Below are 27,529 nucleotides of genomic sequence, written 5' to 3'. Positions count from 1 at the left end.
CCTTCATATCTAAAGGATATCTTTGCTGCGTATATTATTCTTGGCTGTAAATTTCTCTCTTTCAATAGTTTGAATATTTGGTTGCACTCCCTCCTGGCTTGTATAGGTTCTGCTGAAAAATCTGATAATATAATGGGCTTTCTTTTGTAGGTTTCCTTCTTCTTTTCCTTGGCTGCCTTGAGGATTCTTTCTGTGTCGTTGATTTTAGACAGCTTCAAAACAATGTGCCTTGGAGAAGGCCTGTTGGGATTGAGGTAATTAGGTGTTCTATTTGCTTCTTGGATTTGAGGATCCAATTCTGCCCACAAGTTTGGGAAGTTTTCATCAACAATTTCTTTGAGTATATTCTCTGTTCCCTTCTCTCTTTCTTCTCCTTTTGGTATGCCCATTATTCTTATATTGCTCTTTCTGATGGAGTCAGGAAGTTCTTGTAGAGTTCTTTCATTTCTTTTAAGTCTCAAGTCTCTTTCTTCTTCCATCTGTGTCATTTCCGGGTTGGTATCTTCGATGTCACTGATTCTTTCCTCCATCTGGTCAACTCTACTACCTAAGGTGGTTATTTCAGTCTTAATTTCTTCTATTGAGTTCTTGATCTACAGAAATTCTATTTGGTTCTTTTATAAAATTTCAATCTCTTTCGTAAAATGCTCATGTTGTTCTTTTTTTTTTTCAATTTATTTATTGGGGTGACAATTTTTAATGAAATTACATAATTTCAGGTGTACAATTCCGTATTACATCATCAATAAATCCCATTGTGTGTTCACCACCCAGAGTAAGTTCTCCTTCCATCACCATATATTTGATCCCCCTTACCCTCATCTCCCTCCCCCCACCCCCCTTACCCTCTGGTAACCACTAAACTATTGTCTGTGTCTATGAGTTCTTGTTTCTCATTTGTTTGCCTTGTTCTTTTGCTGTTTTTGGTTTATATACCACATATCAGTGAAATCATAGGGTTCTCTGCTTTTTCTGTCTGACTTATTTCGCTTAGCATTATACTCTCAAGATCCATCCATGTTGTCACCAATCTTCCTATATCATCTTTCCTTAACGCTGAATAGTATTCCATTGTGTATATATACCACAACTTCTTTATCCATTCATCTATCTAAGGACATTTTGATTGTTTCCATGTCTTGGCCACCGTAAACAAAGCTGCAATGAACATTGGAGCACACGTGTCTTTATGTATGAATGTTTTCAGATTCTTTGGGTAGATACCCAGTAGAGGGATTGCTGGGTCATATGGTAATTCTATTCGTAATTTTTTGAGGAACCTCCACACTGCCTTCCATAGTGGCTGCACCAGTCTGCATTCCCACCAACAGTGTATGAGGGTTCCTTTTTCTCCACAGCCTCTCCAACACTTGTTACTATTTGTCTTGTTGATAATAGCCATTCTGACTGGGGTGAGGTGATATCTCATTTTGGTTTTATTTGCATTTCTCTGATGATTAGTGATGTTGAGCATTTTTTCATATGTCTATTTGCCATTTGTATGTCCGCTTTGGAGAAATGTCTCTTAGGGTCCTCTGCCCATTTTTCAGTTGGCTTGTTTGTTTTTTCATTGTTGATCTTCATGAGTTCCTTGTATATTTTGGATATTAGTTCCTTCTCAGAGGCACTGTTTGCAAAAATCTTCTCCCATTCAATTGGTTGCCTCTATTTTGTCGATGGTTTCTTTTGCTGTGCAGAAGCTTTTAAGTTTCGTATAGTCCCATTTGTTTATTTTAGCTTTTACTTCCATTGCCTTTGGAGACAAATTCAGACAATGCTCTTTGAACCCAAGGTCCATAAGTTTAGTGCCTATGTTTTCTTCTATGCAGTTTATTGTGTCAGGTCCTATGCTTAAGTCTTTGATTCATTTTGAATTAATTTTGGTACATGGTGACAGATAGCAGTCCAGTTTTATTCTTTTGCACGTGGCTATCCAATTCTCCCAGTATCATTTATTGAAAAGGCTGTGTTTCCTCCATTGTATGTTTTTAGCTTCTTTATCAAAAATTATCTTTCCATATTTATGTGGTTTTATTTCTGGGTTCTCAGTTCTATTCCATTAGTCTATGTGTTTGTTTTTCTGCCAATACCATGCTGTTTTGATTCTTGTAGCCCTGTAGTACAAGCTAAAGTCAGGGAGTGCGATACCTCCAGCATTGTTCTTTTTTCTTAAGATTGCTTTGGCTATTCGGGGTCTTTTGTGGTTCCAAACAAATCTGACGATTTTTTTTGTTCTATTTCTTTAAAAAATGCCATTGGGATTTTGATGGGGATCGCATTAAATCTGTATATTGCTTTGGGTAATATGGCCATTTTAACTATGTTGATTCTTCCAGTCCATGAGCACGGAATGTCTTTCCATTTCTTTGTGTCTTCCTCAATTTCTTTCAAAAATGTCTTATAGTTTTCAGCATATAAATCCTTCACATCCTTGGTTAAGTTTATTCCTAGGTACTTTATTATGTTTGCTGCAATTGCAAAGGGAATTGTTTTTTGTATTTCTTTTTGTGAGATTTCATTGTTAGTATATAGGAATGCAATGGACTTTTGTACGTTGATTTTGTAGCCAGCAACTTTACTGTATTCGTTGATTGTTTCTAACAGCTTTTTGGTGGAGTCTTTAGGGTTTTCTATATATAGTATCATGTCATCTGCAAAGAGTGATATTTTAACTTCTTCATTCCCAATTTGGACGCCTTTTATTTCTTTCTCTTGCCTGATGGCTCTGGCAAGGACTTCCAACACTATGTTGAAAAGCAGAGGTGATAGGGGACAGCCCTGTCGAGTTCCTGAACGTGGAGCAAAGGGCTTCATTTTTTCACCATTAATTATGAGATTAGCTGAGGGCTTCTCATAGATGGCCTTTATTATGTTAAGGTATTTTTTTTCTATACCTATTTTATTAAGTGTTTTAATCATAAATGGATGTTGTATCTTGTCAAATGCTTTTTCTGCATCAATTGATATAATCATATGATTTTTGTCCTTTATTTTGTTTATGTGATGTATCACATTGATGGATTTGCGGATGTTGAACCATCCTTGTGCCCCAGGGATGAACCCCACTTGGTCGTGATGAATAATCTTTTTAATGCATTGTTGTATTTGATTTGCTAAAATTTTGTTTAGGATTTTTGCATCAGTATTCATCAGAGATATAGGTCTGTAGTTTTCTTTTTTTGTGTTGTCCTTACCAGGTTTTGGTATCAGGGTAATGTTGGCCTCATAAAATGAGTTAGGGACTACTGACTCTTCTTCAATTTTTTGGAAGAGTTTGAGCAGGATTGGTATTAAATCCTGTTTGAAGGTTTGGTAGAATTCACTGGTGAAGCCATCTGGTCCCGGACTTTTGCGTTTGGGAAGGTTTTTAATGACTGATTCAATTTTTTTAGTGGTGATCGGTCTGTTTAGATTTTCCAGTTCTTCATGGTTCAGCCTTGGAAGGCTATATGTTTCTAAGAACTTGTCCATTTCTTCTAGGTTATTGAATTTGGTGGCATAGAGTCCTTCATAGTATTCTTGAATGATCCTTTGTATTTCTGTGGTGTCCGTGATAACTTCCCCTTTCTCATTTCTGATTTTGTTAATTAGTGTCTTCTCTCTTTTTATCGTAGTGAGTCTAGCCAAGGGTTTGTCGATTTTGTTAATTTTTTCAAAGAACCAGGTCTTTGTCACATTAATTTTTTCTATCGTCTTTTTGTTCTCTATTTCATTTAGCTCTGTTCTGATTTTTGTTATTTCCTTTCTTCTGCTGACGTTGGGTTTCACTTGTTCTTTTTTCTAGTTCTTTGAGGTGTAACATGAGGTAATTTATTTGGGATTTTTCTTGTTTCTTGAGATAGGCCTGTAATGATATAAATTTCCCTCTTAAAACTGCTTTCACCGCATCCCAAAAATTTTGGTAGGATGTGTTTTCATTGTCATTTGTTTCTATGTATCTTTTGATCTCTCCTCTAATTTCTTCTTTGACCCAGTCGTTCTTTAAAAGTATGTTGTTTAATCTCCATGTATTGTGTTTCCTTTTGCTCTCTTTTCGCAGTTGATATCCAATTTCAAAGCCTTGTGATCAGAGAATATGCTTGGTATGATTTCAATCTTCTTAAATTTGCTGAGGCTGTTTTTATGTCCCAATATATGGTCTATCCTTGAGAATGTTCCATGTTCCACTCAAAAAGAATGTATAGTCTGATGTTTTAGGATGAAGTGCTCTATATATGTCAATGATGTCCATTTCATTTAATGTGTCATTTAGGGTTGCAATTTCGTTATTTATTTTCTGTTTGGATGATTTATCCATAGCTGTCAATGATGTATTTAAGTCCCCTAGTATAATTGTGTTTTGGTCAATTTCTCCCTTTAGTTCTGTTAGTAGTTGCTTGGTGCATTTTGGTGCTCCCTGATTGGGGGCATAAATATTGGTGAATGTTATGTCTTCTTGTTGTATAGTCCCCTTCACCATTATGAAATGTCCATCTTTGTCTCTTGTTGTCTTTTTCACCCTGAAGTCTGTTTCATCTGATATCATTATGGCTACCCGTGATTTTCTCTGGGTACCATTTGCTTGGAGTGCCAATTTCCACCCTTTCACTTTGAGTCTATGCTTGTCCTTGTAGCTGAGATGTGTCTCTTGGAGACAGCATATGGTTGGGTTTAGTTTTTTGATCCAATCTGCTACTTTGTGCCTTTTTATTGGTGAGTTCAGTCCATTTACATTTAGGGTGATAATTGATACGTGAGGCTTTCCTGTCATTCTATCTTTAGTTTTCTGGTAAGCCTGTGACTCCATTGTTTCTTTGCCTTTTTGTTGTTGTCTATTATTTCTGTGTGGTGGTGTTCTATGATGTTTCCCTTTGTTCCTTTTTTTATTGCAGTATATATTTCAGTTCTGGATTTTTTTTGAGTGGTTACCCTTAAGATTATGTGAAAGAAAGTTTGATATTTAGAGTATTCCATTTTCTTCAGCACGCTTACTTTCTCCATTCCCATATTCCGGTTCAGGCCTTTACGCTCCCCCTTTTTATGTTTCGGTTGCCACAAATTGTCCCTGTTGATGGTGGTCGAATAGCCTCCTTTAGTATTTCTTGTAGTGCAGGTCGTGTATTAGAAAATTCCCTTAGCTTCTGTATGTCTGGAAAGGTCTTTATTCCTCCTTCATATCTAAAGGATATCTTTGCTGGATATATTATTCTTGGCTCATGATTTCTCTCTTTCAGTAGTTTGAATATTTGGTTCCACTGCCTCCTGGCTTGTAGAGTTTCTGCTGAAAAATCTGATGATAATCTAATGGGCTTTCCTTTGTAGGTTACTGTCTTCTTTTCCCTGGCTGTCTTGAGGATTCTTTCTTTGGTGTTAATTTTAGACAGCTTGAATACAATGTGTCTTGGAGAAGGCCTGTTGGGATTGAGGTAATTAGGTGTTCTATTTGCTTCTTGGAATCGAGGATCCAGTTCTGTCCACAAATTTGGGAAGTTCTCATTGACAATTTCTTTGAGTATATTCTCTGTTCCCTTCTCTCTTTCTTCTCCCTCTGGTATGCCCATTATTCTTATATTGCTCTTACTGATGGAGTCAGAAAGTTCTTGTAGAGTTCTTTCATTTCTTTTAAGTCTCAAGTCTCTTTCTTGTTCCAGCTGTGTCATTTCCGGGTTTGTATCTTCGATGTCACTGATTCTTTCCTCCATCTGGTCAACTCTACTACCTAAGCTGGTTATTTCATTCTTAATTTCTTCTATTGAGTTCTTAATCTTCAGAAATTCCATTTGGTTCTTTTTTAAAATTTCAATCCTTTCGTAAAATGCTCGTGTTGTTCTTTGATTGCGTTTCTGAGTTCATTAAATTGCCTTTCTGTGTTTTCTTGCATCTCTTTGAGGGTTTTCAGAACTGCAATCTTGAATTCTCTATCATTTAAGTCACATATTTCCATATCTTTAAGTTCCTTTTCTGGAGACTTCACTTTCTTCCTGAGCTGTCTTGTTGCCTTGGTTATTCATGGCAATTAATGATTTATTATTTCTCTTCCTAGACATCTACAGGCGTGGCTTCTGCAACAGGTTGATAGGAAGAAGTCTCTCTGACACAGTAGTGCTATATTTTGTCTGCACTTTTCCAGCTTCTCACACAATGGGGGGATTCCCTAGGAGACGGGCCTCTCCGCTGTTAACAGTTCACCTGGGTCATAGGGCGCCACGTCCCTGTGGGGGTGCGGAGAGCTTTTGAAGTTTCAAAGGTCTTTCTGCACCCGATTCAGAGTCCCTATGTTTCAGCAGTTCTGTTTACTCCTGCAGGGATCCGCCCAGATAGGTGGGGCCAGGGGCGGGGTGAGTTGTGAGAGGTGGCCCAGAGCAATGGCTGCGACCACCACCACAGCTGGTCCTGCTTCCACAGCTCCCTCCCCTTTGCCGGAACTAGTTGAGCTGCGAATCTGTGTCTGCGGTCCACAGTTCTCAGAACAGCAAAGATCCTGTCCTTGTGATCTGACACTGCTACTTTATCCCTTCTAGCACCGGGCAGGTGGGGGCGGGGCGAGCTCTGGGAGGGTAGGGAGGGGGCGGCAAGTCTCAGTGCCTAAGGCTTCCGTTCTCAGCTCGGCAGTGAGGGCTTAAACCACAGTTTTCAGCCTTCTTCCCTCAGTCTTTTCTCCGAGGTCTGCCGTGAACATTGGGTTCAGCCATGTTATATGCTGTCCCCTCAGCCCTGTGGGCCGTAAGCGGAGCCCTAGCAGTCCGAGTCCTTCCCTCTCCCGCAGCTGTAGTAGTTCCGGGCGCAACGGGCTCCGAGCACTGAGCTAGGTCTGCGTCCTGCGCCCGCGCGGCTCCGTCTCCGCACTTCTCCTCTCCCTCCTCCCCCGCTCGTGCGATTCACCCACCTGGAGGTGAATTCAGTAGTGGGCCTCTTCGCCTTGCCTGTCTGCTGTGCAAGGAGTCCTTTGTGGAGTTATTGTTGTCCGATTCGTTGTAAATTCCAGGGGAGCGTTACAGAGGCTCACCTCACGCCGCCATTTTGATTCGGAATCTCATGTTGTTCTTTGATTGTGTTTCTGAGTTCATTAAAATGCCTTTCTGTGTTTTCTTGCATCTCATTGAGGTTTTCAGAACTGCAATCTTTAATTCTCTGTCGTATAAGTCACATATTTCCATATCTTTAAGTTCCTTTTTTGGAGACGTTTCACTTTCTTTCTGAGCTGTCTTGTTGCTTTGGTTATTCATGGCAATTACTGATTTATTATTTCTCTTCCTAGACATCTACAGGAGTGGCTTCTGCAACAGGTTAATAGGATGAGGTCTTTCTTTTGTTTTCCAATACTTGTTGGTAGAATGTTTATTTTCTCCCCGATTGTAGCCTTTTTTTTTTTCTCTCTCACACAGTAGTGCTATGTTTTCTGTGCACTATACCAGCTTCTCACACAATGGGGGGATTCCCTGGGAGACAGGCTTCTCCTCTGTTAACAGTTCACCTGGGTCATAGGGCGCAACGTCCCTGTGAGGGTGCGGAGAGCTTTTGAAGTTCCAAAGCTCTTTCTGCACCTGGTTCAGAGCCCATATGTTTCAGCAGTTCTGTTTACTCCTGCAGGGATCCGCCCAGATAGGTGGGGCTAGGGGCGGGGTGAGTTGTGAGAGGTGGCCCAGAGCAATGGCGGCGACCACCACCACAGCCAGTCCTGCTTCCACAGCTCCCTCCCCTTTGCCGGAACTAGTTGAGCTGCGAATCTGTGTCTGTGGTCCACAGTTCTCAGAACAGCAAATATTTTGTTCTTTTTATCTGAGAGTGCTACTATTCGGCTTCTAGTACCTGTCAGGTGGGGGCAGGGCGAGCACTGAGAAGTTGGGGGGGGGCGTCTAGTTTCAGTGCCTAAGGCTTCCATTCTTTGCTCTGCAGTGAGGGCTTAAACCACCGTTTTCAGCCTTCTTCCCTCAGTCTTTTCTCCGAGGTCTTTGCCGTGAGCATTTGGTTCAGCCGTGTTATGTTCTGTCCCTTCATCCCTGTGGGCTGTAAGCGGAGCCCTAGCAGTCTGAGTTCTTCCCTCTCCCGCAGCTGCGGTATTTCTGGGATGCAGCGAGCTTGGAGCACTGAGAATGGTCTGCGTCCTGTGCCCGCGCGGCTCTTTCTCTGCACTTCTCCCTTACCCCCTCCTTCCCTTGCGCAATTCTCCCACCTTTAGGTGAATTCAGTAGTGGGCCTGTTCGTCTTGCCTGTATGCTGTTCAGGGAGTCTTTTGTGGAGTTATTGTTGTTCGATTAGTTGTAAATTCCAGGGGAGCTTTACCTGTTTTAGGAAATTTTAAGAGAATGGGAGCAGAGGAACTATAGAAAACTTGTGTGGCATTTGTCTTCAGAGAGAAGCAGAGGAAGGGGGGACTAGTTGAAGGAAGTAGCGTCAAAAGGTTTTAAGGTGAGAGGAATAACAGGCAAGATATGTTGGAATAAAGTCCAAGTGTTGATGATTTCTATGTGGTGTGCATGTGAAGCTTGACATTAAGTAGAAGTGTTGGTAAATAATGTGTAAGAGCCACCAGTGGAACTTTCTGTAATAAGAAAAATGTGTATCTGTGCTGTACCGTGTTGTAGCCACTAGCCACTGGTTGATACTGACCACTTGAAATGTGGCTAATGTGATTAAGGAACTGAACTTTTTTTATTTTTTACTTAATTTTAATTAATTTCACTTTTAAAAGCCATGTGTAGCCACCATATTGAACAGTGTAGAACTATAAAAAAAGACTGGATATGGGTGTAAACCCTCGTAGGGAGTTGGGTATGGAAGTTCTTTTAGATTGTTTAGTTTTTGAGTGAATTATGAAATAGTCGATAGGTAAGAGTGAAGATGAGGGGGTAGGTACTGGGTGTTTGAAGAAAGGAGAGAAAGTGGAGTAATTGTTTGGAGAGTAAGAAAACAAAGTGTGCCCTGGGGAAGTTGAGGGTATTTGCTCACGGCATTATGGGGCCCTTTCAGAGTTGTTCACATTTGCTGTACCCTGGAGCGACTGAAAAGAAAATTGTTGGGACATAATCTGGAACAAATTTTGAAGATAAAATTTATATTGTTTATAATTAGGATAAAGCCTACGTAATTTTGTTTATGGGTCCTTTATTTAGGAATTGCTCATTTTTAAAATGTCCGTCTTACATTTATCAAAGATAACAGCATTTTGGGTTTTTACTGTTTGTTCCCCCTCTCATGTATAGCTTAACCGGGCAGAATTTGAAGATCAAGAGGATGAAGCCAGAGTTCAATATGAGGGCTTTCGACCTGGGATGTATGTCCGAATTGAGATAGAGAATGTCCCTTGTGAATTCGTGCTTAACTTTGATCCCCATTACCCAATTATTTTGGGTGTTTTGGGCAGTAGTGAGGGCAACGTTGGATATGTACAGGTAGGTACGCTTGCTTCATGCTCGAGTTAGTTGGGCTTTTGGACATACTTCCACTGGTGATCTAACTGAAATCTCTTCTTCCCTCAGGTGCGTCTGAAGAAACATCGTTGGTATAAGAAAATCCTCAAGTCCCGAGATCCAGTCATTTTTTCTGTAGGGTGGAGGAGGTTTCAGACAATCCCACTCTATTATATCGAAGACCACAATGGAAGACAAAGGCTTCTAAAATACACCCCACAGCACATGCATTGTGGAGCAACCTTTTGGGGTAAATGATTAGAATAATTTGCTTTTAGGTTAATTAAAACCGTTTAGGCTTTATCATTATAGTTTTGTCTTTTTTCTTTCATGAAATCCCAATTCATAGATTTTTCTCTTTTTTGGATTGGAGCACGTATGTAAAAACATTCCAAATTTTGTGGTTCATTATATATATTTTTTGTTTTATTTAAGGTCCTATCACTCCACAAGGAACTGGGTTCTTGGCAGTACAGTCTGTCAGCGGCATAATGGTAAATACCTTAGATGATTTATTCTACAGCTTGTGTTTGAGAAATGTCTTGAATATCGACTATGTACCTGAAACTTTACGTTAAAAATTACTCCTTTTGAGTGTATAAGTTAATTTCTTTGCTTTTAATTTTTCTACATCTCTTTAAGTATGTTGTGGGAGTGGAGCAGGGGGTACAAGAAGAATTGTGATGGTACTGATGACATATTTTTATGTACTTTTTGGACTTATTTTACTAAATATATTTAAGCAATGCTTGCCATGTGCTACCTGCTATCCCAGGTTCTGGGGGTGAATCAGATACCAGCTGGACATGCAGCCAGCCCGGTGATGTCAGGTTAGCAAAGTGTGTTCACACAGTCTTGATCTAATCAACCGGAGCAGGTTTCATTGCATTGGTCCCATTTAACAGAAAAGAAACAAAATAACAAGCAGGTGGAATCCATCCTGGAGGTCCAAAATTAAATTTCTTAAACATTGTAACCAAATTTTTATAGTCCTTTTCATTCCAAATAGGTCATTGTTGTTGAAATTATGTTACTATAAAATCACCCTCAGGAAAATACTGAAGATGTACATTGTCACTAGTTGGGTTTATGTGTATTATAGTTTCAGATTACTTTTGTTAAAATACTGTTCTGCATATTCAGATATTCTTTCTTGTTCTTTCCTAGCTGATTGTAAGTGAAATATACATAGGTAACTTGTATCACAGAGAACTGTAGTTTTTCTCCTGCTGATGTTATTCCTTTATTCAAATTTTGGGGGTTTCCTTTTTAGCCTGATTTCCGGATTGCTGCCACAGGAGTTATCCTTGATCTGGATAAATCCATAAAAATTGTGAAGAAATTAAAGCTAACTGGTTATCCATATAAAATTTTCAAGAACACTTCATTCATAAAGGTCTGTTTATCTGTATACTCACATATCTATAAATGCATGTATTGTTGAAGGAGGAGTGAAATACTTCTAAAAATAGGTCTAATGTTTTCAGAAAAGTATTTGAAATCTTTTATAAACTTGGTCTTTGATATTTTTAGTGGTCTCTCTGTGTTACCTAAATATGTTCAGAAATCTTCAGGTGAAGTAAAATAGAGATATTTAGTAATTGAGGCTATTACTACTTTCATGTGAGACTATCACAGAGCTAACACTGAAATCTGATTCACTGATTTTGTTTCCTACCTTTTTGGTTTGTGTGAAGAAAGGGAAACTCATAGGTTTGTCAAACAGATGAGTAGGAAAATAGACAAAGCAATTCTCAAAATACTTGTTGGCAGCGGTACAGAAAAATGGACACATGTAATATAACATGGGAGGGTGGTTTGAGCGACATTTATTGAAAATTTCATTAGTGGGGATGTTTCCATTAACACAGAGCTAAGATGATCATAAAATGTTCTTATAACGCAACATTTATCTAGCTCTTTTTGTTTTTCTGAGTGTGTGCACCTAAGTAATAGAATATGAGCTGCAGGCCAGCCCTGAGGCACTGCAAAGGCTGTCTGGGCCAGGTCAGGCCAACAGATGTCTTTCTGACCTTCTCATCTACAGAGATAGTAGTGACGAGAGTGCTAAAGCACCCACAGTAGTCTTGATTAATGTTATTTTCGGGAGAATATAATAGAGTCGTAGTGACTTATTAATTCCACTTTGGTGAGGGAGTGGAATACATTTTGATTATCACCATTATTACGCTTTAGTGAGTTGCTTTATGTTTTATAACAAGGATGTCTTTATGAACTAAGTGGTAAAGTATCTGTGTGTTTGTGTGTACTTATTATATATATGTGTGTGTATATATATATATATATATATATATATATATATATATGTACCTGTAGGGAATGTTTAATTCTGCCTTAGAAGTGGCCAAATTTGAAGGTGCCGTGATTCGAACTGTCAGTGGAATAAGGGGACAGATCAAGAAAGCACTCCGGACTCCAGAAGGAGCATTCCGGGCCAGCTTTGAAGATAAGTTGCTGATGAGCGGTAAATATCCTTTTTGGTGTGTTCATACAGTATGTCACCATTCACAATTGATTTCTAGTTAATGTGGATTAGAGGTTGTCATTTAGATTGTTAGAAAGTGGGTGTCAGCTCCAGGCCCCCCGGTTGGAGTGTCTCGACATGCGTGTGCTAAGTCACACATTTGGGCCATGTGGTTCACAGCCAGCACCAGTTTGGTGATATCCAGGAGTATTTCACGTGCTGAAATCTGTCGTTAAGTACTGTGCAACCAAACAAGTAGAGAAGTTTGAGGCATATTCTGTTTGACAGATTGGTGTGAGTCTTCTTTTGAAATGTTAAATTTCCTCTTTTTTCTAGACATTGTCTTCATGAGAACTTGGTATCCTGTCTCGATTCCTGCCTTCTATAACCCAGTAACATCTTTGTTGAAACCAGTTGGTGAGAAAGACACGTGGTCAGGAATGAGGACAACTGGTCAGCTCCAACTCACCCACGGGGTCCGAATGAAGCCCAACAAGGACTCTCTGTACAAGGTACCATCACACATGTGCTCTGTAGATGGACATCCAGAAGCTTTGTATGTAATGTCTTCTGGGCTGTGAATTTCCAAGTAGAAAGGCTAACATTAAATGTAACTGAACACATTGGGTATTCATACAATACTTTGGAAGGAAAAGGAAAGTGGTAATAATCTTTTCTGTAGCTTGGAAAGGAGACTTAAAGTTTTCATTATATATTCTTTTTTCCACTGTATACATATATTACTTTTAAAAACAATATGCTAATTCTCACTGAAGCAGTGTGGGTTTTGGGGACAGTTTTAACAATTTTTTTTCTGATTAGTTCACTTCTTTTCTTTAGATTCCACATATAAGTGAGATCATATGGTATTTGTCTTTCTCTGTCTGACTTGTTTCACTTAACAAAATGTTCTCTAGGTCCATCCAAGTTGTTGCAAATGGTAAGATTTCTTTCTTCTTTATGGCTGTGTAATACTCCATTGTATAAATGTACCACAGTTTCTCAATCCAGTCATCTACCAATGGACATTTCGGTTGTTTCCATGTCTTGGCTATTGTGTATAGTGCTGCAATAAACATAGGAGTGCATAAATTTTTTTGAATTAGAGTTCCAGATTTCTCCAGATAGATACCTAGGAGTGAAATTACTGGATCATAAGGTAGTTCCATTTTCAGATTTTTGAGATACCTCCATGCTGTTTTCCATACTGGCTGCACCAATCTGCAATCCCACCAACAGTGCACAAGAGTTCCCTTTTCTCCACATCCGCACCAGTACTTGTTGTTTGTTGATTTATTGATGATAGCCATTTTGACTGGGGTGAGGTGGTATCTCACAGTGGTTTTTATTTGCATTTCTCTAATGGTTGGTGAGGTTGAGCATTTCTTCATATGTCTGTTTGCCATCTGTATGTCCCTTTTAGAAAAATGTCTCTTCGTGTCCTCTGCCCATTTTTTAGTTGGGTTGTTTCTTTTTTTGGAGTTGAGTGAGTTTTTTTATAAATTTTGGATATTAACCCCTTATCTGATATATCATTGGCAAATATCTTTTCCCATTCAGTAGGATCCCTTTTGTTTTATTTATTTATTTTTATTTTTTTATTTTATTATTTTATTTTATTTTTTATTAGAGGATTAGAGGAAGAACTATGGACTCAATTCCAGAGAAGTTGATACAGCCAAGTTGAACAGCTAGATTTTTCTCGTGAGTCTAAAAAAACACCTCAGTGCCCCAAAGATAAGGCCTGATTTTCCATTAAAAGAACCTTTGGATCTATGTATCTACTCTGTTGAGACTGATAGTCTGTGCTGTAGAAACAGGCACCGTTGTTCTTGGAAGAATTGTAAATATAGTCTATGTATTTCTCTGTTTTGCCTGGAGCTGTTCCTGTCATTTGCAGCAATCCGTGCTTGATGAGTGACTGAATCCTTATTTCTGATGGTCAATAGATTCTGCTGTTACCAGTCTTGTGGAAAAGCCAATCCATCGAGTGGATTTCATGCAAGTTTTAAATGCACATAGACCATAATGCCACAGTTTTTGTTTTGTTTTGTTTCAGCCAATCGTGAGGCAAAGGAAACACTTTAATTCACTGCACATTCCGAAAGCCCTGCAGAAGGCTCTGCCCTTTAGGAACAAGCCCAAGACCCAGGCAAAGGCAGGGAAGGTACCAAAGGACAGGCTGCGGCCAGCCGTCATACGGGAGCCCCAGGAAAGAAAGGTATGTCAGTGGTGGCTTCCTGAACTGCATTCAGATGTGAAAGTAGTACTTTCAGCAGCCCCTTTGGCATTTCTACTGCCTTCTCAGTCTTCAACAGGAAAAGATAAGGGCCTGACTTAGGGCACTGGGACTGGAAGTTAGGAGAAAGGCCAGACTCCGTCCATTTCTCTCCTCACGTTAGTCACACTCTGCCTTGTGCATCTTACTGGGGAGCAGCAGGCGTTGAACTGGCGGGTCCCTCTGTCTTGAGTAGTTGTGCACAGTGTCCAGGCAGTTTTGTGCTGAGGGCCGTTTTTTAGTATTTTGCCAGATAAATGGACTCCTACTTAATATCTCCATGCAAATTATGATTTCGTAGTTCAGAATAAATTTTCACTAGGTTAATATTCATTTGGATCATGAATTGATCCTGGTTTGGCAGTCCATCCGCTGAGGTGTTTGGGCCCCTGGCACTTAGCAGGCAAGCCTGCTGTAACTGTGAGAACATGGGTGCTCACTGGTTCTGCTCCCCCAGGTCCTCGCACTGCTGGACGCACTGAGCTCCGTGCATGGGCACAAGGTGAGGAAGGCCAAAGAGCAGCGGCACGAGCACAACACAGAGCATTTCAGGCTGAAGCAGAAGGAGGAAGAGGAGAAGCTAAAGCGACAGAAGGACCTCAGGAAGAAGCTCTTCCGAATTCAGGGTCAGAGAGAAAGAAAAAATCAGAAGTCTAGCCTAAAGGGGCCTGAGGAGCAATTGAAGTGAGCTGCAGACACACAAATTTGTTTGGATCTGCAGAGAGGGGTGATTTCTGGCATGATAGTACTTGTGAAGGACAGGCCAGCAGACTGGAACCCAAAAGGACTCTGCTGGATGTGTCTCCCAGACTATGCCTTTGAGAAGACAAGTGCAAATGTGCTGATAAGACACCTGTGTATTCTGAGCGTCTGGATTATGCCAGGATTTAAAGCGACATAATTTATGGTTTTGTAGATTCCCTCACATGTCTCAGTGTAATTATTTTGTGCTACAAAGATATAAAGATATCATTAAAATATTTTCCTGTTAATTTTGGCTTAGGAATAGTGTTCATTAGGGGTGAATGCTTAAAGATTGTGGATAATTCTACCACCTTGATGATGAGTCTTCCAGAGGGGAAAAATGAGTAACTTGAAACCTCAGCTTTAAAGTAAAATTTTAGAGGGGGTGTATGGTACAGTGCACAGCCGGGTTTCCCGGAGGCCACGTGATGTGCAATAATGCAACAGCCGACTGCAAATGGGAGAGTCCAGCTTCGTCGAGTAAGCCAGACTTAAAGAGATTTGGAAACTAATACGGTGCTACTTTTGTACAAATTGCTTTTGCTTTAGAAAATATTCTTCACAAGAATATTCTATTTATGTTCCATGTAATGGGCCATTTTTGTTAAAACAAATTAATAGAAAATACTTTAAATTTTTCTTATCTCTAATTTCTTACATAGTAAGGATCGATAGATACAACCCACCTGAAGAAACAGTCTCTGAGGTCCTTATTTCTAAGAGTGTAAAGATGCTGAGATCCAAATGTCTGGGAACCACTGCCCTGAATATCCTCCTGTGGTGGCCCCCAAGCTGCTCACCACCATGTACCCAGAACCTAACAGACCGGTGTTGGGTACCTCGCAGGTGTACAACAAACAGGGATGAATAAGTGCCTGCTCTGTGAGAGAGTGCTTCGATTGTTCCATCCTTGCCAAGACTCAGTGGCCTGGCAGCAAGTGCATAGGAAGACAGGAGCTGCTGCCAAGTGTTCTGACCCTTCCCTGTGCCATTCTGAACACACTTCTGTAATGCAGGGTCTCTGGTCCCACTCCCCACACAAGAACGCAGGACATGGTGAGGCTGAACAGGAACAACAACGGAGCCATAGATATAGATAGGGAGTCATACCACTATATTCTCGATGGTGGCTGGCCGAGACACAAAACGCCAGTACCCCAACGAGGGGTCTTCCTGCACCTCCATCTCGCTGGCGGCCGGGCGAAACACAGGAAGTAGGATCAACACAATCCGCAATCCACCGTCTGCTCTTGCTAACCGCAATCTGCTTGCTAATGGCATTTGCTAGCCGCCATCCACTGTCCGCTTCTCTGCCAACCAGCCAACCCCCTAGCGTAGTCATAGCAGTTATATTAGCGGCTAATGGCTAACTGGTTACATCCAATGGCCAACTAGTCACAGCTGACGGCCATCTCTACCTGAGTCAGCACCTTTTCACGTGAGGTCGAGAGCCTGGAAACTGCTCTCCTGGCTCTGTCCTCACACTTCACTTGCCCAAGACCTTAGATGCAGTTGATGGCTTGCCAGTCCTGGGGAAGGGCGGGTGGTGGTGGTGGGGGGAGGGGGGACTCGAGTGTGATATTGTGCTTTAAAAACCGTAAGTTCTGGCAAAATTGATGTGATAAGACCTTAGTAGGGAAGTTGTTACCTAGGTAGAGCTATTTCACCATCGTCTTTAGTTTCCTTTCCCTCCGTGGAATCCTGACTGGAGAGAGAGAGAACAGAAGATGGGCCCCAGTGCAAAGGACTGGCGCGACGAGGAGACAGAGCCTGGCTGCACAATCCACTGCTTTCTGCTGAGGGACGCAGCCAGAGCCCCAGCCCGAGAGCCTGCATGCCCTCTAAATGATGCCCTCTGCATGCCCTTGAACAGAAGTACAGTGCTACCACATCAACAAAACGAAAAAGGCAACAGGTGAAATGAATTTTAATATTTTTAATTTTAGGCCAATATATATAAAATATTGCAACATATAATCAATGTAACAATCATTGGAGGGAGCCCACAGATAAATCCTGAAAGGAGTGCTGGAGGGAGAACTGGTAGGTGCTGGGGCTTGAAGAGTTAACACTGGAGGTGTAGTGGGTCTAGGGCTTGTGAGGAGCCAGGTGTTTTCAGGGATGACCCAGGACTCCCAGGTGTCTGACCTGCAGTGGGGACTAAGCTGGCTGGGGTGCTAAGTAGAGCAATGAGGTCGGTTTTAGGGCATGGTACCTGTGAAGTGGCCATGTGAAGACATCTGAGGAGAGTGTTAGGAATACTGTTTGAAGGTCAGGTTGATACACTATCTGGGCTTAAAATGCTCTGACAGACATCAACACCTACCTGGGAATGGGTGGAATTATCTAGGGAGGGGTCAAGACTGAACTCAGGTGGTTCTCAATCCAGCATTGTTTCCATTAGTTCAGTATCTTCACACCTCAACGATCACTAAATCCAAGCCACATATGCAGTCCAGTGCCCAGGTAATGCTGCTCAGGTCCACTTGACAGAAAGCTGAGCAGGTTCTGCTAAGTAAGTGCACACGAAGTCAGCTATGGACGTGCCATCCACAAAGAGGGAAGCCTCACTTTCCAAGGTCTTAAGAGTACTTAGTAACATGCATGCTTGACTAGTATCAGTGCTGAGATGCAGGGAGTTCTAGGCAGGGGACTCCAGACTCTGCCACTCACTAGGATGTGACTGGGCAAGTGCCCAAGTATCTCTGAGGTTCACGTTTCTCTACTATAAGATGGGGATACCAGGTTTCCCAGAAAATAAGACCTATCCCGAAAATAAGCCCCAGTTAAGATCGTCAGCCAGATGGACGCATTTATAACGATGTTCCAGAAGAAGATAACATGACTGTATTTGAATAAATGTAGATTGTTGTACATGAAAAAATAAGACATCCCCTGAAAATGCTCCCTAATGCATCTTTTGGAACAAAAATGAATATAAGACCTGGTCTTATTTTTGGGGAAACATGGTAATAAACCCATCTTGCAGTTTGTGAGGATTTAATGAGACTACATGTAAAGTAACTGGTACAGAACAGATTTTAAATTTTGTATTTCTCATCTGGTCTCATTTGAAAGCGGTATATCGGTCTGAATAGATTCATGCAACCACCAGCAGTCAGAATACTTAGCAGGCCCCTCCCTCTGAAGCACTTGCTCATACTGTAGCCTGGCCCTCCCCCAAAACCCCCTCCCCCAACTACTGATGTGTTTTTCATCACCACAACTTTGTCATTCTGAGAATATCATGGAAGTGGAACCATGCGGTAGGTAATCTTTTGTAATTGGCTTCTTTCACTAAGCATCATGCCTTTGAGATTCACCCCAATTGTTCTGTGTATGAATGGTGTGTTCCTTTCAGTTACTAAATAATACCCAAATGTACAGATAGACCACAGTTGGTTATCCATTCGTTAATGGAAGGACATTGTGGTCATTTCCAGCTTTGGGCAATTATGAATGTAGCTGCTATAAACACTTGTGAAGGATTTTTGTGTGAACATGTTTTTATTACTCCAGGGTGAATACCCAGGAGCAGGACTGCTGAGTCCACATGGTTTCGTAGAATTGTCAGACATTCCCAGAGTGGCTGTACCATTTTGCATCCCCCCCAGCAATGAAGGAGGGTTTCAGTATGCTGCCCCTTCATCAGGACTTGGTTTTGCCTTGCAGATGACCCCCGAACAACGCAATGCAGGGTGAGGTGGTTAGCAGAAAGTCCATGCGTAACTTTTGACTCCCCCGAAGCTTAGCTACTAATAGCCTTACCAATAACATAAACAGTTGATTAATACATATTTTGTATGTTATATATATTATATACTGTATTCTTACAGTAAAATAAGTTAGAGAAAAAATATTGAGACAAAGAAAATACATATACTGTAATTATTTTTAAAAATCCACGTATAAGCCAACCCGCGCAATTCAAACCTGTGGTGTTCAAAGGATCAACTATACTTATTATTTTAACTGTTATAGTGGGTTTACAGTGGTATCTCATTGTGGTTTTAATTTGCACTTCCCTAATGACCAATAATATTGAGCATCTTTTCATATGCTTACTTACTTTTCATATACAGTGTCTTCTTTGGTGAAGATTATGTTTAAGCCTTTTGGCTACTTTTATTTGGATCGTTTTCTTATTATGATTTTGAGAGTTCTTTATACATGTATACTCATATATTTTGGAGTCTTGTCAGGTATGTGATTTGCAAATATTTTCTTCTGGTCTACTGCAGTCTTTTCGTTCTCTTAACAGTGTCTTCTGCAAAATATTTTATATTTATCAAGTCTAGTTTTTTTAATTTTTAAATTTTTTGGATTATGCATTTGGTGTCATGTTTAAGAATTCTTTTCCCAACTCCAGGTCGTGAAGATTTTTCTCCTATGTTTTCTTCTAAAAGTTTTATACCTTTATGATTTTTATTTTGAATAACTTTTATATATGGTATGAGATTTAGGTTGGGTTTTGTTTTTTTTTAACTTATGGACAACAAATTGTTCTAATACCACTTGTTGGACTACTGAACGACAATCCTTTCTCTGCTGAAATATCTTTGTATCCTTGTCAAAAATCAGTTGGGCATATTAATGAGGGCTTGTTTCTGGGCTCTCTGTTCTGTACCATTGATCAATGTGTCTATCCTTTTGCCACACAATCTGGATTCTTGCAACTTTATACTAAGGCTTAAAATTGGGTAGTGTGATTCCCCTAAATTTATTTCAAATATTTTTTTCAAAATTGTTGCAGATATTCTAGGGCCTAATCCCTTTTGATACACATTTTTTTCATATTTTTTAATATGCATTTATTTCAACAGCACAAATACATGATGAGGAAAATGAAGCAGAGATGAAAAAATAGTGTGTCTTGAGACTTCTCCCTCAGGTGTTTCAATACACCTTTGTTTGATATCTGATTTAATAGAAATCCAAAGGATTTGTTTGTTTGTTTTAATTAAAGTTTATTGGGGTGACAATTGTTAGTAAAGTTACATAGTTTCAGGTGTACAATTCTGTATTACATCATCTATAAATCCCATTGTGTGTTCACTACCCCGAGTCAGTTCTCCTTCCATCACCATATATTTGATCCCTTTTACCCTTATCTACCACCCCCCCCCCCTTACCCTCTGGTAACCACTAAACTATTGTCTGTGTCTATCAGTTTTTGTTTCTTCATTTGTTTGTCTTGATGTTTTTGTTGTTTTCATTTTATATACCACATGTCAGTGAAATCATATGGTTCTCTGCGTTTTCTGTTTGACTACGCTTAGCATAACGATTTCAAGATCCATGTTGTCATCTTTTCTTATGGCAGAATGGTATTCCATTTTATATATATACAACTTCTTTATCCATTCATTTATCAAAGGACACTTTGATTGTTTCTATGTCTTCGCCACTGTAAATAAAGCTGCAGTGAACATTGGAGCACATATATCTTTATGGATAAATGTTTTCAGATACCCAGGAGAGGGATTGCTGGGTCGTATGGTAATTCTATTCGTAATTTTTTCAGGAACCTCCACCCTGCCTTCCATAACTGCTGCACCAGTCTGCATTCCCACCAACAGTGTATGAGGGTTCCTTTTCCTCCACAGCCTTTCCGACATTTGTTATTATTTGTCTTGTTGATGATAGCCATTCTGACTGGGGTGAGGTGATACCTCATTGTGGTTTTTATTTGCATTTCTCTGATGATTAGTGATGTTGAGCGTTTTTTCATGTCTTTTTGCCATTTGTATGTCCTCTTTGGAGGAATGTCTCTTCAGTTCCTCTTCAGCTCCATTTTTTAATTGGGTTGTTTGTTTTTTTGTTGTTGTTGAGTTCCATGAGTTCCTTGTGTATTTTGGATATTAGCCCCTTATCGGAAGCACTGTTTGCAAAAATCTTCTCCCATTCAGTTCGTTGCCTCTTTATTTTGTCGATGGTTTGTTTTGCTGTGCAGAAGTGTTTAAGTTTCATATAGTCCCATTCGTTTATTTTAGCTTTCACTTCCATTGCCTTTGGAGTCAGATTCATAAAATGCTCTCTGAACCCAAGGTCCATAAGTTCAGTAGCTATGTTTTCTTCTATGCAGTTTATTGTTTCAGGTCTTATGCTTAAGTCTTTAATCCATTTTGAATTAATTTTGGTACATGGTGACAGATAGCAGTCCAGTTTCATTTTTTTGCATGTGGCTTTCCAGATCTCCCAGCACCATTTATTGAAGAGGCTGTCTTTTCTCCATTGTATGTTTTTTTGCTTCTTTGTCAAAAATTATCTGTCCATATTTATGTGGTTTCATTTCTGGGTTCTCAGTTCTATTCTGTTGGTCTACGTGTCTGTTTTTCTGCCAATACCATGCTGTTTTGATTATTGTTGCCCTGTAGTACAAGCTAAAGTCAGGGAGTGTGATACTTCTAGCATTGTTTTTTTTTTTTTAAGGTTGCTTTGGCTATTCGGGGTCTTTGTGGTTCCAAACAAATCTGATGATTTTTTGTTCCATTTCTTTAAAAAAATGCCATTGCAATTTTTATGGGGATTGCATTAAATCTGTGTATTGCTTTGTGTAATATGGCCATTTTAACTATGTTGATTCTTCCCATCCATGAGCATGGAATGTCTTTCCATTTCTTTGTGTCTTCTTTAATTTCTTTTAAAAATGTCTTATTGTTTTCAGTATACATGTCTTTCACATCCTGGGTTAAGTTTATTCCTAGATATTTTATTCCTTTTGTTGCAATTGCAAAAGGAATTTTTTAAAATTTCTTTTTCTGAGAGTTCATTGTTAGTACGTATATAGGAATGCAATGGACTTTTGTATTTTGATTTTTTTCTTTTTTTTTTTTTGTGCATTTTTTAAAAATTTTATTGGGGTGACAATTGTTAGTAAATTTACATAGATTTCAGGTGTACAATTCTGTATTACATCGTCTATAAATCCCATTGTGTGTTCACCACCCAGAGTCAGTTCTCCTTCCATCACCAAATATTTGATCCCCTTTACCCTCATCACCCACCCCCCACCCCCTTACCCTCTGGTAACCACTAAATTATTGTCTGTGTCTATGAGTTTTTGTTTCTCATTTGTTTGTCTTGTTCTTTTTGGTTTATATACCACATATCAGTGAAATCATAGGGTTCTCTGCTTTTTCTGTCTGACTAATTTCACTTAGCATTATTCTCTCGAGATCCATCCATGTTGTCACAAATGCTCCTATATCATCTTTCCTTAACGCCGAATAGTATTGTATTTTGATTTTGTAGCCGGCAACTTTACTGTATTCGTTTATCGTTTTAAATAGCTTTTTGGTGGCGTCTTTAGGATTTTCTCTATGTAGCATTATGTTATCTGCAAAAAGTGACAATTTAACTTCTTCATTCCCAATTTGGATGCATTTTATTTCTTTTTCTTGTCTGATTTCTCTGGCGAGGACTTCCAATACTATGTTGAAAAGCAGAGGTGACTTCCAATACTATGTTGAAAAGCAGAGGTGATAGGGGACATCCCTATCGTGTTCCTGAACGTAGAGCAAAGGGCTTCAGTTTTTCACTGTTAATTATGAGATTAGCTGAGGCTTTGTCATCTATGGCCTTTATTATGTTAAGGTATTTTGCTTCTATACCCATTTTATTAAGTGTTTTAACCATAAATGGATGTCGTATCTTGTCAAACGCCTTTTCTGCATCTACTTATATAATCATGTTATTTTTGTCCTTTATTTTGTTTATGTGATGTATCACATTGATGGATTTGCGTATGTTGAACCATTTTTGTGCCCCTGGGATGAGCTCCACTAAGTGATGTATAATCTTTTTAGTGCATTGTTGCATTCTATTTGCTAGAATTTTGTTTAGGATTTTTGCATCAGTATTCATCAGAGATATTGGTCTGTACTTTTCTTTTTTGTTATCCTTACCAGGTTTTGGTATCAAGTGATATAAATTTTATTTTATTTTATGGGAGAATATTGAGGAGCAGTATGTTTTTCCAGGACCCATCAGCTCCATGTCAAGTCATTGTTTGCAACCTAGTTGTGGAGGGCGCAGCTCTTTGGCCCATGTGGGAATCGAACTAGCGACCTTGGTGTTATGAGCACTGCGCTCTAACCACTGAACCAACCTGCTGCTCCTATAAATTTTAATAAGCTTGCCTTTTTTAGATCAATTTGGAAAGCACTGATGTCTCTGCCAAGTCTTCTGATCTGTGAACGTGGTATATCTCTCTGTTTACTTAGGTCTTTGATTTCTTCCATCACCATTTTATAGTTTTCAGCATACGGATCTTATGCATGTTTTTTTAGAAATATGCCTGTTTTCTAATACTTTTGGAGCCATTTCTGATGATTCTGATTATTTAAAGTTTGTTTTCAAATTGTTCACTGGTAATTTTTTTAAGAATGATAGCGTTTTGTATGTTGAACTTACATCCTGTAACTTGACTAGACCCATTTATTAGTTCTACGTCGTTATTTTCTTTTTTTTTTTTTTTGGCACATATCTTGGGATTTTATACATAGATCATCATGTTGTCTGCAAAAAGGGACATTTTTTTTCTACCTTCCTTTCCAGATGCTTACCTGTTCTTGGTGTGTTGCACTGGCTAGGGCTTCCAGGATAAGGTGGAATTGGAATGGTGAATATAGGCGTCTTTGGCTTGTTCTCAATTTTTTTGTAGATGTTCTTTCTCAGTCTGAGGAAATTCCTTTCTATGCTTAGTTTGCTGGGAATTTTTATTGAGAATGGATGTTGAATTTTGCCAAATGGTTTTTCTGTATCAATTTATATAATGTGTTTTTTTTTTTTAATTTTCAGACTGTTAATGTAGATTTTAGTGATTTCTTTTTCATATATTGAACTACCATTGGGTTCCTGGGATAAACCTGTCTTGGTTGTGGCATATTGTTCCTTGATATTTTAGTAGATTTGATGCACTAATGTTTTGTTGAAGATTTTTGAATATATGTTTATATCTTTAATAGTTGCAGAGCTCTTCAGATTATGTTTCATCTTGAGTGAATTTTTATAGATTATAAAATGGAATTTATTTCATCTAAGTTGTCACATTTGCGAGCATAGAATTATTTGTAGGATTCCCTTACTATCCTTTTATTTTATTATCTTTGGGGTCTTTCTTCTTTTTTTTTTATAAGATTTTATTGGGGAAGAGGAACAGGACTTTATTGGGGAACAGTGTGTACTTCCAGGACTTTTTTTTTTTTTCCAAGTCAAGTTGTCCTTTCAATCTTAGTTGTGGAGGGTGCCATTTCAGCTTCAAGTTGTTGTTTTTTCAGTCTTAGTTGTGGAGGGCGCAGCTCAGCTCCAGGTCCAGTTGCCGTTGCTAGTTGCAGGGGGTGCAGCCCACCATCCCTTGAGGGAGTCGAACCGGCAACCTTGTGGTTGAGAGGACGCGCTCCAACCAACTGAGCCATCCGGGAGCTCAGCGGCAGCTCAGCTCAAGGTGCCGTGTTCAATCTTAGTTGCAGGGGGCGTAGCCCACCATCTCTTGCGGGACTCGAGGAATTGAACTGGCAACCTTGTGGTTGAGAGCCCATTGGCCCATGTGGGAATTGAACCGGCAGCTTTCGGAGTTAGCATGGAGCTCTAACTGCCTGAGCCACTGGGCCGGCCCGGGTCTTTCATTTTTGATACTGGTAATTTGTGTCTTCTCTCTTCTTGTTCTTTGTCAGTCTTGCTGGAGGTTTATTAATTTTATTGATTTTTTTTCAAAGAATAAGCTTTGTTTCATTGATTTTCTCTATTCTTTTGCTATTTTCAATTTCATTGTATTCTGCTCTTCATTATTCCTTTCTTGTACACGTCATGATTTTATTCTGCTCTTCTTTTTCTAATTTCTTAAGGTTGAAGCTTAGATTAGTAATTTGATATTTTTTTTTTCTAATATAAGCATTTAATGCTGCACATATCCCTGTAAGTATTGTTTTGCTGCAGGTTGCAACCAGCCTTCTGTGGGTTGTGGTCACAATGTCAGTTCCATTTACAAAGCCCTGGCAGTGTTGTTGAGTCAGTCCCAGGCGTGCTCTGCCCAGTGGTGTGTGTGGGCTCTGGACATTGATCTCCCTGTTGGGTCCATGATCAAAGGTATGCTGCTCAGTGTTGGATGTATGCATGCACAGCTCAGGGGGGCAGCCCAGGAACTCATAAACAACATTTGGGGGTCAATTCCCTGAACTCCTCCCACCCTATGATTTCTCTGACATTTTCTGGGGCTCTTGTTTTTAGCCCTCCATACAAGAAACTGGGGCTTTGTTTGTTCCACTCTGCAGGTTCTTTACCAGAACTATGCCCACGTCTAGGGTCAAACAGTAAAAGAACAGAGAGAGTAAGGAAACAATGGTTTAAAAACCCCCAAATCCACCCTACTTGGACCACAGCCCTACCTATCAATAGAGGAAGTGCTTGTGATCTGGCGTGAAAAAACAAGAGACAAGAAAAAAAGAGGGGGTATCTTGCAGTCTCTCTAGGTGTTAGGAGACGCTTTCCTGCTCCTCAGCCTGAACTGGAAGGCTCTCCTAAGCTCTCTCTTTCTGCACTGATGTCCATTTCCGTGCTTGAACTCTTAAAGATAGGCTATGAGATAGTGGGGAAGAGAAATGGTAAAACTCACCACCAACTCAGTTTTACTTTGAATTATGGTCTCCTTTCCAAATTCTCCTGATGTTATTTGATTTTAAGTCCTCAAGTAGCTTCTCTATGCATTCTATCTAGATTTTATAGTTGCATTTCAGTGGGAGACATAATGAAATGTGCTTACTATTTTCCCCTGAACTAAAATCCCCCCCCTTTTTCTCTTAAAATAAATTCCTATAAGTGAGATCCCAAAGCCATTTTTTAAAGTGCTTTTTATTTTGAAATATTCATAGATTTACAGAAAGTTTGAAAAAAATATACAGGGAGGTTCCTGGTGCCCATTACCCAGCTTTCCCCAACGCTAACATCTGGCATAGCTATAATATTATATCAAAATCAGGAAATCGACTGTGGTGCATTCCACAGAACTTAGATTTCATGAGTTATTATTCATGTACTCATTTGTGTGTATGTGTGTGTTGCTCTGTGCAGTATTATCAGGCATGTAGCTTTGTGTACCTACCACCAATCATAATATGGAACTATACCCTCCCCACAAGGCTTTCTCATACTACCACTCTCTAGCCACACAGCCCTCACCCCTTCCCTAACCTCCAGCAACTATTGGTCTGTTTTCCATCTCTGTAATTAAGTTACTTCCCAACTGTATAGAGGTAGAATTACATAGTATGTGTCCTTATTTCACTCAGCATAATTTCCTTGAGTTCATCTAAGTTGTCACGTGTATCAATAGTTTGTTCTTTTCAAATACTGGATAGTATTTCATAATATGAATGTACCACAACTTGTTTAACCACTCACCATTGAAGGACATTTGAAAAGTTTCCCATTTGGAGGTGTTACAAATAAAGCTGCTATGAATATTCATGTTAAAGAGTCTGTCTAAAAATAAGTTTTCATTTTTCCAGTATAGAAGCCCAAGATTGCATTTTCTGGGTCATATGAGAAGTCCATTTTTAGCTTTAAAAGAAACTGCCACATATTTTCCCAAATGGTTGCACCATTTTACATTTTCACCAACAATGTGTGAATGTTCTGGTTCTCTGCATCCTTACCAGCATTTGGTGTTATCATTTTTTATAAAGCAATTTTAATACACGTGTAGTCATATCTTGTTATGGTTTTAATTTCCACTTACCTGATGGCTAATGACATCGGGCATCCATTCATGTGCTTATTTGGCGTCTATATATCTCCTCTTTGGTCAAATTTCTCGTTACATCTTTTGTATATTTTCAATTTGTTTATTTAATGTTGAGTTCTGATAGTTCTTTATATATTCTAGGCATAAGTTCTTTGTTAGATATGTGACTTGAAACTATTTTTCCAGAGTCTATAATTTGTTTTTTAACAGAATCTTTGCAGAGCAAAATAATTTTAATTTTGATACAGTCCAATTTATCAATATTTCCTTATATGGATGTACTTTCGGTGTCAAGTCTAAGAATTCCTCACCTAGTCCTTTCTCTTCCCTTTTCTTCCCTCCCCTCCCCTTCTGCCAGTGCCTTGATCTTGAACTTCCCAGGCTCCAGAAATGTAAGAAAGAAATTTCTGTTGTTTAAGTCATCCAGCTTATGATATTTTTGTTATAGCAGACCAAATGGACTAAGAAAACCCAGGAACTCAGTTCAATGTCACCTCTCAAGTCCTGTGAGTCCCGGCCAGTGTGCCATCCTCTTTCTACCTTATGGAGAGTCCTGTAATGATTGTCTCATAGATTGTTTCCAGTGCATTCAGTCATATTTAGAGGGAAGGAGGAAGGGCAGATGAGTCCACACCATCTTGTCATGGAATGCCCAGGTAGTTTTTCCAACATTTGGAACGTGTAGCCACAATGTCTGTCCACTGGGAAGAGCATAACAATTTATATTCCCACCAGCAATGTCTGCATGCATCCATTTTCCTCACCCATGAAAACATCTAATGTATGATTTTTGTTTTTAAATTTGCTTTTGGTTCCTAATAAGATCATTAATTAACATGGGCTGCTAGCTGTATCCTGTGAACCTATGTCTTGGAGATCCCACAAAAAGG

General features: G+C 39.5%; 1 protein-coding gene across 2 annotated transcripts in view; it reads left to right on the top strand.

Moving 5' to 3' along the window:
- BMS1 (BMS1 ribosome biogenesis factor) overlaps positions 1 to 15,535 on the top strand; it is a 55,497-nt gene extending 39,962 nt beyond the window's left edge. For both annotated transcript variants that reach the window (XM_081074696.1, XM_081074697.1), the window contains 8 exons: positions 9,183 to 9,371; positions 9,459 to 9,639; positions 9,825 to 9,883; positions 10,663 to 10,785; positions 11,727 to 11,874; positions 12,211 to 12,386; positions 13,934 to 14,095; positions 14,610 to 15,535. In XM_081074696.1, the coding sequence (XP_080930822.1) occupies positions 9,183 to 9,371; positions 9,459 to 9,639; positions 9,825 to 9,883; positions 10,663 to 10,785; positions 11,727 to 11,874; positions 12,211 to 12,386; positions 13,934 to 14,095; positions 14,610 to 14,840 (1,269 nt within the window). In that variant the 3' untranslated portion in view covers positions 14,841 to 15,535. The remainder of the gene's footprint in view (positions 1 to 9,182; positions 9,372 to 9,458; positions 9,640 to 9,824; positions 9,884 to 10,662; positions 10,786 to 11,726; positions 11,875 to 12,210; positions 12,387 to 13,933; positions 14,096 to 14,609) is intronic.
- Positions 15,536 to 27,529: the final 11,994 nt, after the last annotated feature.

Source organism: Rhinolophus hipposideros (genome assembly GCF_964194185.1).
Source record: "Rhinolophus hipposideros genome assembly, chromosome: 15".
Taxonomy (NCBI): domain Eukaryota; kingdom Metazoa; phylum Chordata; class Mammalia; order Chiroptera; family Rhinolophidae; genus Rhinolophus; species Rhinolophus hipposideros.
Note: the sequence above shows the minus strand (reverse complement) of the source record. Positions and strands in the feature narration are given on the sequence as shown.